General features: G+C 38.9%; 1 protein-coding gene across 3 annotated transcripts in view; it reads left to right on the forward strand.

Annotated features, from left to right (window-relative positions):
• Positions 1-14,250, forward strand: part of FBXW2 (F-box and WD repeat domain containing 2) — a 32,068-nt gene that overhangs the window by 133 nt on the left and 17,685 nt on the right. Inside the window, exons 1-3 of one of the 3 annotated variants that reach the window (XM_067743489.1) lie at positions 2-254; positions 4,897-5,406; positions 13,770-13,964. In XM_067743489.1, the coding sequence (XP_067599590.1) occupies positions 245-254; positions 4,897-5,406; positions 13,770-13,964 (715 nt within the window). In that variant the 5' untranslated portion in view covers positions 2-244. Of the gene's footprint in view, position 1; positions 255-4,896; positions 5,407-13,769; positions 13,965-14,250 lie in introns of those variants that run through there. The other 2 variants (XM_067743490.1, XM_067743491.1) reach the window with 2 other exon arrangements.

Consider the following 14,250-nt stretch of genomic DNA (forward strand, 5'->3'; position numbering starts at 1 on the left):
GGGAGCAGGGGACCCGGGAGCGACGAACGGGTTGAAGGGATCTGGAGTTGATTTTAGAGATGGGAGAATTGAGTCTCGGAGTGACTGCCTCCTAGTGCCTCAGTTTCCTTAGCTGCGAAATGAGTTAACAGTCATGTCCCAGGGCTGCCATGAGTTTGAAAGATGATGAAGTGTGGAGAGGTGGTTTATGAAGTATAAAGCGCTGTACTAATGTGAGGGACTGCGCCATAATTGTGGGTATGCCATGGAAACAGGTGTGTATGTGTAGTGCTGTTTGCAATAAAGATAACAAGGTTAATGCTGAATAATGATGGTAATCGGCATTTGTTGTAGGCTTACAGCGTGCGGGTACTGTGCTAAACGTTTTAAGTGCATTATCTTGTTTATTCCTCTTAAAAACCCTTGTAGGGTTACCTGTTCGTGGTTACCTTTTGTAAGTGAGGAAACTGGGCTTGAGATCGGTGAAGCGATTTGCCCAGGGTCACCCAGCAACAAGTGGTGTTGCAGAGCCCTTATTTCAGAAACACTATTTGTATTCTTTCAAAGCTTTTAAAAATTCATCTTAAAACTGAAGGCGGATTTACACAGAACGGATATTCACACGGTTTTAAATTCATAAAGGGACCCTCACCCCTATTCCTCAGCCCTCCAGCATTCTCTGGAAGCAACCAGTGTTACTAGCTTCTTGAATATTCAGAATATAAGTATGTAAGTTCATTTAGATAAGTTCAGAGCCTCTGTACTCTTAAATTGCTGGCTATACTTAATAAGAAAAGAGAGGGAAGATGAAGCCAAGGGCAACAAGTGTTTTGCTTTCTCTCTTGATTAGGCCGGGTCCTGAGGGAGGAGAGGAAAATGCATTCATCATGTTTAATCGAGAATGTTGTATCTTTAGTAAGACCTGGGAGTATAGGTTTGGTTTGGTTTTGGTTTTGGAGGGTGGGGGCTGGGACAGATGTTGCACCTGCTCCTTCCTGTGGGACCCTGGGACAGTCACTCCACCTTTGGGGCCATAAATTTCCTCATTTATTAGTTAAGGGCAATTCTGATACCTTCCACGAGGTTGTGAAAATCAAGTGAGGTAATATCTATGAGTAGTACTTTAGTCTGTCAAACCAGTACAAAAATGAGAGTTGCCTAAGGGAACATAGGGAGTTAATGGTAGAACCAGAGACCAAACCCAGGTCTCCCATCTCCCAGTTTAGGAATCTTTTCATCATCCACCTGTTTCAGAGGTTTGTGATTGTTACTATTGAGGGCAGAAGGGCAAGTTTAATGTTTAGTCTTAAGTGAGGGGGAAAATAAAGGATGAGACACCATGGAGTGTGGAGAGGGTGGAGAGAAAATGCACCTGGTGGGAAATCATAGCCTCAAGTCAGTAACTGCCCTTAATTATAAAATTAAATTCCCAGTAAGTTTGAGCACTTGAGTTTTTTGGTCTGTGTATTTTAAGCCATCTTAAGATAAACTGTGGTAATGTCATAGGGTTGAAAGGGATGTTAGTGGAGCTTTCCTGCCAGGTATTCATAGTAATAAAACTTACAAGGGCCCCGTGCTAGGCATGTCCCTACTCTGGTCCTGATTCTCACAGCCCTCAAGGTGAGCTAGCTTCCATTTTACAGATGACAAAACGGAAGCTTAGAAGTTAGTTGAACATGTCCACGATCACAGAGGAAGTGGCTGAATCAGTAAAAGGTTTGACTGCTCCAAAGCATTTTCATTTACCTCATTCTGCCTCTGTATCCAGCTGTCCTTGACCATTCCCAGTAATGAGAAGCTCACCACTCCGGAGGCAGCTGTTCCATTATTGGAAAGCTCTGGTGTTTTAAAAGCTCCTCCTTCAGTTGAATTGAAATCCCACTTCCTGAAGTTTTCCCTGTGGGACCTTTGCTGCCAGTACATGATATTCCTAGAGGCTCTCTAAGAGTTCAGTTTAGACCTGTGACCTTAAGAAAGTTCTCTCCAGAGTCAGTTCAATTTTTTAGAGAAACGAAAGCTGATTTTTTTTTAATAGTGCATTCTGCACAGTTAATGGGGCCTGCTTTATTTTAAAAAGATGCCTTTTTCATGACAGTGAAAGATGAAGAACTGGAAAAGAGCCTCCCGTAAAGGGTTCAGTAGCTTAAAGGGCAATTTCTAATGTAAGAGTGGGAAGAAAAATTCTTATTAGGAGTTAGGAGAGTATATAAATATCAGAAATGGCTGGGTTTTTAAAGGTGCTCGTTGGAAAACTCGTCCCATAATCTCTGTAGTGTCACGGATACATTGATTTGGCATGCTGTATGATGTCTCTTAGTTATTTGGTAATGATATTGTTTTCACGGGTATTATAAATTTGGGTTGTGTCCATTTAAACAACAGTTCGTCTTACATAAATGTCAGCGTTTCTGTGATGGACCTGTGGCATACTGTGTGTGTGTGGTGGTGCAGGTGAGATAGAGGAAGCCCCCCTGCTTCTTCACTGCAAAAAATGATGCCTGGGCAGATGTTTTGGTTATGTTTTTAATTGGCCAGTATTAACTAATTAGCTGTTGTGACATTTTGTGAATGTCCACAGAAACTTTTTTTTTTGGTCTTGCTGTGAATGATTTTTTTAAAGTAAAACTTTTCCAGAAATTTTATAGATAAAAGGTTGTTAGGATACAGAAAAAGGAGGAGGCTTGTTATTTTGGTTTTTTGTTTGTTTGTTTTCTTTTTTGGCTGCGCCGAGTGGCTCGTGGGATCTTAGTTCCCTGACCAGGGATCGAACCCAGGCCTTTGGCAGTGAAAGCACAGAGTCCTAACCACTGGACCGCCAGGGAAGTCCCAGGAGGCTTGTTATCTTGTGTTAAGTTGATAAAACTTTTGGTGAAATCATCGTTTTTTGGCAGCCAAGTAAATCCTTAAATTAATAAATCCTACCTAGCCCAAACCCTGAGGATTAAAGTCCATTCACTGTTCAAAAATATTAGACAACAGATGATGTGATTGGAAGAGGTTTATTTGCTTTGACTGCTTTTTGTCTAATAACATTCCCACCAAATTTGATATTGGGAAATTAATGAAAATGATTTTTACATACCTTAACATTAACAAAGTTGGACGATGAGATCTGGATATTTGTGTAAACCTTGATCTAGGTGACATATATGGAAAGGAGTTTATTTTCCTCTTCTAACTTAATTTGGACATAAAGGTTTTTTTTTTAATAAATTTATTTATTTTATTTATTTATTTTTGGCTGAATTAGGTCTTTGTTGCTTCGTGCAGGCTTTCTCTGGTTGCGGCGAGCGGGGGCTTCTCTTCGTTGTGGTGTGAGGGCTTCTCATTGCAGAGGCTTTTCTTGTTGCAGAGCATGGGCTCTAGGCACACGGGCTTCAGTAGTTGTGGCTCGTAGGCTCTGGAGCGCAGGCTCAGTAGTTGTGGCGTACAGGCTTAGTTGCTCCGTGGCATGTGGGATCTTCCCGGACCAGGGCTTGAACCCTTGTCCCCTGCATTGGCAGGTGGATTCTTAATCACTGCGCCACCAGGGAAGCCCTTAATGTGGACATAAAGTTTTTAAATTAGTATGATAATCTGATGGGAAACTGAGGGATCAGATTAGAAGGAAAGTTTTTATTCTTTTTTTTAATCATTGAAATGTTTCCACATATGAAAATAGAATAAAAAACCTCCATGTACCCAGCACTAATATCTACCAACATGGCCTACCAACATGGGAACGATGGTTTTTACGTGATTTGCTTTATTTTTTGTTCTCTTCCTGTTAGTTTAGTCCCCGTTGTTAAGAGTGTGTTGACACCTTGACATAGTATGTTTTGCTGGATACTTGTAAATTTTTTTTGTTGTATCTAGCCCTAAAGGGGAAGGTGGTATATAATCAGGCTTGGTGCTCCCAGATTCTATCACCAGGTTGCAGTTCTCCTGGTGGTAGCTGGCTTCAGAGAGAGACACTTGGTGTGTTTAGAAGAGTACTGATCTTGAGAGCACTGGCTTTCAGTCTGCTCTGTTGGCTATAGGCAAATCACTTACCTTCCCTGACCTGCAGCTTCCTCATCGGCAAAGTGAAGATGATGGTCCCTTTCTTTGGGTGTTTTTTAAGCATCAGAGTTACTAATTTGTCTTATTTGTGCAGGCTTCCAGGACCCTCATGGCTCTCTGGGGGTACATGAGGTTAAGAGTTGTCACCAGCTCATATGAGGCTTATAAAAACAGACTATGTAAGGCCAGATAAGGCCTTTGGTAATTCACGTTATAAAAGGCAGTGCCATAAAGGAAGTGGAAGAACCAGAATACATGAGCCGTATAACTTACTGCATCTGCTTATTTTTCTTCCCCAAACCTTTTTGCCTGAATATCTATTGCAAAAGCCAGTAGTCAGTTCTGTGATTCTAGTAACAGGTCACGTTGTACCTAGCATGATGACCAATGTCTCAAATTACTGCTCCGGAGACTTGTTTTCTGGTTGTCACATCCTTGTGCTTATTTTTGTGATTTTAGTGCCCAAATAGAGTGTATTAAGGAAATGGTATTATGATGGTTTTGATGGGGGTTCCATTGTATAGAATACACTGTTTCATAAGGAATGAATACTCTGTAAATCTTTTACTGTGGAGATGCATGTAGCATGTGCTAGACTCCAAAAGGAGCAAATCACGCACACACCAGCATAAATTTCATTGAGTTATGTTTTGAGGTCATGATTTGTTAAAGTTTGATTTCACAAATGTATTTTCTTTTGTGTGCATGGAAATTTTTCAGATAAATACAGTGTATTAACTGTAAAGTTGTAATGTAACTAAGCATAATGTTGTAATGCCAAGTTTTTTACACTAATTTTTAATACTTCATTTGTTAGCAGTCTTGCTTGAACGGTCATTTTGAGCAGAACTAATACAATATTTTGATGTGCCACAGGTAAATTTTTCCATAACCTTATGGAGAGAAAGGACTTTGAGACATGGCTTGATAACATTTCTGTTACATTTCTTTCTCTGACGGACTTGCAGAAAAATGAAACTCTGGATCACCTGATTAGTCTGAGTGGGGCAGTCCAGCTCAGGCATCTCTCCAATAACCTGGAGACTCTCCTCAAGCGGGACTTCCTCAAACTCCTTCCCCTGGAGCTCAGTTTTTATTTGTTAAAATGGCTCGATCCTCAGACTTTACTCACATGCTGCCTCGTCTCTAAACAGTGGAATAAGGTGATAAGTGCCTGTACAGAGGTGTGGCAGACTGCCTGTAAAAATTTGGGCTGGCAGATAGATGATTCTGTTCAGGACGCTTTGCACTGGAAGAAGGTTTATTTGAAGGCTATTTTGAGAATGAAGCAACTGGAGGACCATGAAGCCTTTGAGACCTCATCATTAATTGGACACAGTGCCAGAGTGTATGCACTTTACTACAGAGATGGACTCCTCTGTACAGGTAAGAGAGCCTGGAACTTTTTTTTGCATTTCATAGAGTGTAGTCTTACAAATAGAACAAAATACTCCTCAGGCTTGAGAATGGCAATTGTTAATTATATATCTATAATGGCATTATCCCTCCATCCCTGACTGGTTTTTCTCCTCTTTATCCTTTTTCACTCTGAGAAGGCAATTATTTTTATAAAATTTTATGAGAAGAAAGCTCCAGACATTTTTTTAAACGTGATGTGTGTCAGAAAGCTCTACTTGTTTCTGTGCTTTTCTTCCATGTACAGTCCTCCATGTTGGGTTTTTTTTTTTCTATCAGCTATGATTTTAGGGGAAAAAACAGTAGAAAAGTTGCTGTCTAGTCCTAGCAAATAGGTCATTTTGGAAGAATTATATAACCTCTCTGTTTGTTCCCTTGTCTGTAAAATATGGAAAAGGAGATATTTCTGTCTTGCTCTAAGATCCTGTGGTGAGAAGATTTAGAAGAGTTTGGGCATGGGAATGAAGACAGTTGGGTATTTTAAAACTAAGCAAGTAGTTAGGTAACTTTTTATAACAAATGTAATCATTAAAATTAGAATTATGTGTATCTTCCAATTATAATGGGCATGTGTTTCTACATGTGTGATTATAATTAGTGCCTATGTTTTAGGCAATACATTTGGATAGGTGTTGTAAATAATTCTCAAGCAAAATTTAGAATGGCTCTAGGCAGTTCTTAACCAATGATAGCAATGCCTATTTATTTCCATCATATATAATATATATAGTATAGGGATACTCCATGTTCTGGATGATTAGAAATCATCCAGGATGATTTCTAATAAACACTTGAGTATTACCTAAATTACATAGTTGTCATTTTTAATAGTATATACTGTTCCTTTGTGTAAATATATCATAATTATTTAGCCATTTCCGTATTATGCATATTCAGGTTGTTTCTATTTTTATGAATATTTTTGTTTGCATTATTTTTTCCCCTTGAATTATTTATTTGGGGCAGAAGCCTCAGAGTAGAATCACAAGATCCAGACGTATGAATAATTTTCTAGCTCCTCTTAAATGTCCTTTCCAGATACAGTGGATTGATGCTGTGCCCACAGCAAAGTCTAAAGTAACCTGCTTCTCCCTCAGAGTCCTACCAGACTCAGTTTTAATATTTTTAATAATTAAGAGAGGTATGATTTCTCAATATTGTTTTAAAATGGCATTTCTTTATTCATTGAGGATGTACATTTTCTCACGTGGTGACATTCTCTGAAATGCTAGACACTTTGTCAGTTTTATAAAATAAACATTAAATTTAAGGCATTTCATGGTCTTGTTTGTTTGCCATCCTGAAATTACTCCGTGCTTACATTATTTTCCCTGTCCTATAAAAAGCCTGATTACTGGAACAACATCATTTGTTCTTTTACACTTTGATGTACTTTTCCAGCTGTGGTGATGGCTTTTCAATATCCTTTTCGCGTCATGATCACCGGCAGGTAATTTTTTTTTAAAGATTAAGATGCTGTATTGCCTTTGAGCTTGGCATTTATTCACACTTGGGTCAATACTGGCAGTTGACTCATTTTCAGAACCAATTCCAGCTTTTTTTTTTTTTTTAATTTCTTGTTAAACTTCGCATTTAAAATGCCGTAAAACCTGTTACTTGTCACAGAAGTAAATGGAATACATTCACTGAATTCCTTGACTACCTGGACAGTTAATATCTGCAGATAACTGTGGACCCAACCCTGCATTTTAAGATTATTCTCCAGGTGGGTCTATATGCTATGTTATTTTTAGTATGATTAAATTCACCAGGTTGGCATATGGAAAATTATGCTTTGTTTATTGAAAATGATCCAAAGCATTAGTTTAAAGCAGCATTCCTGGGACTGTTAACTAGTGAGAAATATTTGTTAATAGAATTAAACATGTGTTTGTATCACTTTGTTACTTAAGAGCTTGTATTTTCACTGTGGTTGAATTGGGAAATTCTGAATTTGGCAATAAATTTACAGTGACTCTCAAATTAGCCCTTAAGCAAGCAATAAAACAGTATTACCAAAAAGATCGATAATGCTAAAAATTAACATGGTATGGATTGAATGAGGTAGTTATTCCGCTTATTTCTGAAATGGTAAGAAAGGAAACTGTTGTGCTTTGTGCTGTTCAGTAGGTATTTATTTATAAAATGCCTACTGTGTGACAGACAGACTGTGTGAGGGCATGCATAGCTGAATTAGAGCAGTTCTTTCTGCAGAGAACGTACACACTGGGATCAGGAAGGTAACCTGATTAAGTAAAGGTCTCTGTGTGAACTGTGGCTAATAAGAAAACACTGAAGTGGATAGTTGCTGCTCCACTGTAGTAAATTATTGCCATGTGGGATTCAGGCTCAGAGTTGTCAGATCTGACTTTTCAAGAGAAGCCCCAAGTCTAAATTTTTGTGAAATACCCTCATTTTTTTAAAAAGTATTAATTTTTAAGTATTATTCAGAATTTTAAAATATTGTGGTTGGGTCATATTCAACCTATAAGTGGCTGTGTTGTAACCTCTGGCTTAACATTCGAATGGGAAAAACGAGAGCTATAAAAGAGGTATGATCAAATGATATATTTAACTAGGCTTACTGTGATGAACATTTCACAGTATATACAGATACCAAATCATTACATTACACACCTGGAATTAATGTAATGTTATATGTCAATTATATCTTAACTAAAAGAGAGACCAACCAAAAAAGTGATACTGTTGAATTGTATGAGGGAATAAAATTATATAATTGTTCAGAAGAAGGAATGATTTCTTCCATTTGGGAAAGTAGAGCAGTGTTTATGTTGGGTCTTGAAGAATGTATAGATTTTTGGAGAGTTGAGATACACAGGGCTTTCCAATAGGAATATCAGCATTCGAAAGGGCCAAGCATGAAGCATGGAGGATGAAAATAAAGAAAACCCATGTTTGCTGAAATCTTAGAATATAATTAGGGAGAGACTCCTAGAGTATAATCTGAAGAAATAGGCTTGGGCTGTGTTTTCACAAGCCTGGAATGCCAGGAACATGTATTTGGACAGTTTTCTATAAACTATGAAAGATTTTTGAGCAGAAAAAGGGCCGAGTTCAGAGCTTTCCATTTCAGATAAGCTAGTGTTTCTTGTTTCTGTCAGACCCAGGTCCTCTTTGGATGACATATTTTACAGTATTCTATCATGGAAGTAACTTATCTATAAGTACACATTTTAAAAATCAATATAATACCCAAACTTTGATCCAGAGGAGAAATAAGAGGACTGTGATTTAAAGTAATACATATTGAACACGTGCTCAAGCATGGCTTAGAAGGTGGTAAAGTAATCAGAAGTTTACACCTATGTGTACTATTACTGTGAACATGACAGCTGTGAATGCAGAATGTTGTGTTTGTGTCACACATTTGTATCATGTTGTATTTTGTATCATCTGTGACACCATCTTTTCAAATGGTGAAAGACTCTTAGCAGAGTTCCCAGGAAAGTACGTCGTTCCTCAATTTATCTGGTAGTTACACTCATAGAAAATTAGGTATACAGTTAAACTGCTAATACTCTTTGTAAAACAGATTTTAGGTTCAGTCAGATAACTAAGATTTTCACTTACAAATATCTGGCAGAACCTTATGGAATGTCATACAGAATACAGATTCTTTTTGTGCTCTGCAAACATTGCAGGATGTCCAGCATTCCTGGACTCTGCCCAGTAGATGCCAGTAATGTCCTCTCATTGTGACAGTGAAGCCACCCTAGAAATTTCTGAAGTGTTCCCCCTAGGAGATGGTACTAATTCTGTTGATACCCTTTGACATAGACACATCTTGCGCTTGCAATTTAAATGACTAGTCTTGCAGTTTAGATGAGCTTAAATAGGTCTAGATATAGGATAGTCAGGGTAGAGATTTTTAAAAGTAGCAGTTGCAGAGAAGAGCAGCTATTGAAATAGAATTGACAGGATTTGTCAATGAATTGGGTATGTGGTAAGGAATAGGGAGATTTCAAAAATGGCTGAAGGCTTCTAGCTGCGTGTATAACTAGGAAGATAGTAGTAGTAGTAAAAGAATAGAAAATGAAGGGATAAATTCAAGAGGATAGATGGAATTCAATTTGGGATGAACTGAATTCAGTTGGATGTCTAAGTGGAGATTCCCACAGTATCTGGAAATGCTGGGTGAGAGCTTTGGAGAGTGCTCAGGGCTAGAGAGAATGATTTAGGAGTTAGTCACATCACAGCTATGGCTGTAAGTGAAATTTTAAAAGGAGATGGAGAGAGGAGAAGATAGAGCATAGGAGGATCCTTTGAGTGTGTACTCAGAGAAAGGGGAGAGGTAAAGAAACAAGGGTAATGAAGAGAGTTTCAAGAAGGAGAATGAAAGTTGCCTGACTTGAAGAGGCACTGGTAAATGTTTATTCAGTTGGTTAACAGAGTCAGATAACTCAGAGGGGTGGTTTGAGAGCTGAGATCTGATTCTACCAGTTAAATATTTAAACTTAACTTGATAAGATAGCTTACTCTGTTTGGGTTACGGCTCATTTTTCTGCTTACCTTTGTTACATTACCCATCTCTGTAATTTTTATATCAAAGATTGTTTTGTGAGTTGAGAGGGCTTTTTCTCCCTTTTATATAATGAAAAATAGTCTACATTTAGTTCCCTTTCACTTTCCTCTACACTGTATCATTTACAACCTCTTTACCCAACCTGATTGTTTTCTGATGTTTATTAGGGTGTAAAACTGAATGGCCTCATGTTTTCCTATATAAACTAGTTTAAATAATTAATTTAGATAATCTCCTTCCCTTTTTTTATCAGATGGTGGTAAACTATATGATTTATCATTTTAACCATTTTAAGTGCATTGTTGTGCAGACATCACCACCATCTATCTCCAGAACTTTTAGCATCTTTCCAAACTGAAACTGTACTCATTAATCAATGACACCCTATTCCCTCCTCTGCAGCCCCTGGCAACCACCATTCTACTTTCTGTCTCTGAATTTGACTACTCTAGGTACCTAGAGTACCTAGAGTAGAATCTTACAGTGTTCGTTCTTTTGTGACTGACTGAATTTCACTTAGCATAATGTCTCCGTGGTTCCTCCATGTTGTCACGTATGTCAGAATTTCCTTCCTTCTTAAGGCTGAATAATAATCCTTTGTATGTATAGGCCACGTTTTCTTTATCCCCCCTCCTAGTTTATAACTGGCCTTCCTGCTTCCAGTTTTGCTCCCCTTCAAACCATTTTCTTTGATGCAGCCATAGTGATCTTTCAGAAATGCAGATAAGGTTATAGTTAAACAACCTCCCGACCGAGTTCTCCAGCCTAACCTTGCCACTATTTCCCAGTCATACCGAACTGTTATCAGTGTCCATGTTTTAGGCAATGCATTTTGACAAGCATTGTAAATAATTCCTAGGTAGCTTTTAGAATGGATTCAAGTAGTTCTTTATGAATCGACCCCAATGCCTAGTCACGTATATTTATGTAATATATAGGGATATTTAATAGGTGCTTTAATAGTTATATTCCAGCGATTGGTAAACCACGAACTGCAGGGGCTGGATCCAGCAGAGTGGAGTAATTACCACAGAGACTCTAGGGCTCAAAAAGCCTAGTATATTTACTGTCTAGTCTTTTACAGAAATTTTGGCTGAGCTCTGGCATATACTGCTTTTTTCGGTTGGGGAGAGGGTGCTGATTAGTTCATTCATCCTTTAGATTTCAGCTAGTTAATACCTGAAAGTTTGGGGGGGTTTTTTAAGCCATGAAATTCCTTCTTCCAACAGTCCTACAGCACAGCCCGGCTTAACAGCAGAGTAGAGGATATAGCTGTGGAGCCAGTCGCTCCATCTCCTGAGGCATGTTCATGGAACACCTCGATGTTGAGGTGCACGATTGTAAACTCAGTGGAGCTTCACCTGGGGCGCTTTCTCCTTTTATCCCCCCCTTGTATTTGCTATGGGCTTTTGTACTGCCCACCACTTACTGTACTGAAGTGTTATTGTTTGTTTAGCCTTTTTGTCTTCATAGGAAGACTAAGCACCATAAGAGCAAGAGCCCTGCCTGATACACAAGTTCTCTAAATATGAGTTGAATGAATGAATGAATGAGACCCTGGCTGAACACTGGCAATAAATCAGAACCAAGCTAAGATAGGATCTGAAATGATTTCTTTTCCTGCTTTGCTTCCTAGAAATATAGTCACAAAATGCTGACTGGACCAAAAAGCTGAGAGGACCTTAAAGATTATCTAGACCTGTGCTGTCCAGTGTGGTAGCCACTCAACACGTATGGCTTTTGAGCGCTTGAGATACGGCTAGTTCAAACTGAGATGTGAAATAGGAAGTACTCACTGGATTTTGAAGACTTAGAATGTAAACTATTTCATTAATTTCTATATTGATTACATGTTAGATGATAATATTTTTGGCATACTGAGTTAAAAATATTAAATTACTTTCCCTGTTTTGTACTTTTTAAAATAAATTTATTTATTTTTGGCTGCGTTGGGTCTTCATTGCTGCGCGTGGGCTTTCTCTAGTTGTGGCGAGCGGGGGCTACTCTTCATTGCGGTGTGTGGGCTTCTCGTTTGGTGGCTTCTCTTGTTGTGGAGCACGGGCTCTAGGTGGGCAGGCTTCAGTAGTTGTGGCACGTGGACTCAGTAGTTGTGGCTTGCGGGCTCATAGAGCGCAGGCTTAGTAGTTGTGGCGCACAGGCTTAGCTACTCTGTGGCATGTGGGATCTTCCCGGACCAGGGCTCGAACCCATGTCCCCTGCATTGGCAGGCGGATTCTTAACCACTGCACCACCAGGGAAGTCCCCTTTTTTTTGTACTTTTTAAAGTAGATGTTAGAAAAATTTAAATTGTGTATGTGTCTTGCCTTATATTTCTATTGGACGGTATTGTTCTAGATTATTGGTTCTCAATGCATTGCTAATACATTAGGATCACCTAACAAGCTTTTACAGTAATTAGATCCTACCTCAGATGTTCTAAGTTAGAATCTGTGAAGATAGGGCCCTGCACGTGTGTTTTGATAAAGCTCCGCAGTAGATTCTGATGCCTCATATGCCCATTGAGAACCACCAGCCAAATCTCGCCTTTCATTTTATAGAGAGGAAACTGAATCCTTAAATAGTAAAATAACAACAAATATAGTCTTCATTTCAGTATGCTCTCATAGGGTTTGTCCCAGTTGAAATTCATACTCTGCCTCTTTCATAACTGATAGCTATTTTTCCATTGTCTGAAACAGTGGCTCTTGATCAACCCTTAAAGGTGGCATTGTGGCTAACTTTATTTAGTCATTTAAACTTTTAGAAAACTGATCAGTTGGTGCTTTTCCAAGATGCCATGTCCTTATTACAGGGACTACATTTTTGTAGCTTCAGAATGGTTTTTTCTTTGTCAGTTCTTTTTTTTTTTTTTTTTTTTTTTTGGCTGCTCTGTGTAGCATGCGGTATCTTAGTTCCCTGATGAGGGATCGAACCTGTTCCCCCTGCAATGGAAGCGCAGAGTCCTAACCACTGGATAGCCAGGGAATTCCCTCTTTGTCAGTTCTTATTCTTACTTTTATACAGGTAAATTGTGAGACATGTGTTCATCGTTAGGATTTTAAATGTGATTAAGACAAAGTCCTGAATTGTCACCATAATCAGTATAATATTTTCATCAGAGGCAGAAGTAAAACCTACCCTCTTTTCTGCAGAATCTTAAGAGGCTTTACAAGCTCTTTGTTGAGTTGTTGTGAACGTCTGAGAATAATTTATGTCTAGTTTTCTTTGAAGTTCCTTCACATATTTCAGGATGGCTCAAGAAATTAGCAGTTAGTCTTTGCAGAAATTAACCAGTGATTGGAGGCTTATCTATGATTTGCCTTAGAGTAGAACATGTTCCAGCAGACAACTTTACTATTCACCATTCTTTATTTGTTCAGAATTGTTGGGTAATGGACAGGCATGCAAGTGTACACATCCAGTCATAGGTGGTACCCACCATTTTGAGCTTAAATCAGAGAGCTCATGATAGCCAAAAATTTGGGAGAATTTACAAGTGGAAGCACCAAGGGGTGCTTTAGTCTAACACCACGCTATAACCTGGAAAGTTAAGGGAAAAGGACTAAACCAAAAGGCTTGGATTCAGTCCCAGGGCTGTTAACAGTATTCTGGTGACCCAGAGCAAGTTGTGTTGCTGTCTCCACGCTTTGGTTTTCCCAGCTATTAAGTGAGAGTGCTAGAGGAGGTGACTGTTAAGGTTCTCCTTTAAGAATACCATGGTTTGGGGAATTGATTTTCCTTCTTTAGTGTTTGTTTTCTTACTAACCTCCCTGTTTTTCTCTTGAAGGGTCAGATGATTTGTCTGCAAAACTATGGGATGTGAGCACAGGGCAGTGTGTTTATGGCATCCAGACCCACACTTGTGCAGCGGTGAAGTTTGATGAGCAGAAGCTTGTGACAGGCTCCTTTGACAACACTGTGGCCTGCTGGGAATGGAGTTCCGGAGCCAGGACCCAGCACTTCCGGGGGCACACGGGGGCGGGTGGGTTGCCTTTCTTCAAGGGTTTCAACAGCTACTTTACCCTCATTCCTTAAAGCCAGGAGCCAAGAATGTGATCCCTTTTTTGTTTTTGTTTTTTAATTTAACCTGTCTTTCCCCCAATTTCTTTCTCAGTCACTACAGTTAATCCCTTTATTCAAGTTACTCTTTTTTTGGAATTTTCCCCCTAATTTTGCTTTTCCTTGGCCCATTTTTTAACTCTTATGTCCTTTATACCCTTATGCTAGGAGAGGCAGTTCTTTTTTTCCCCTATTTCATTTATATCCTA

This window comes from Pseudorca crassidens, chromosome 7, assembly GCF_039906515.1.
Source record: "Pseudorca crassidens isolate mPseCra1 chromosome 7, mPseCra1.hap1, whole genome shotgun sequence".
Classification (NCBI taxonomy): domain Eukaryota; kingdom Metazoa; phylum Chordata; class Mammalia; order Artiodactyla; family Delphinidae; genus Pseudorca; species Pseudorca crassidens.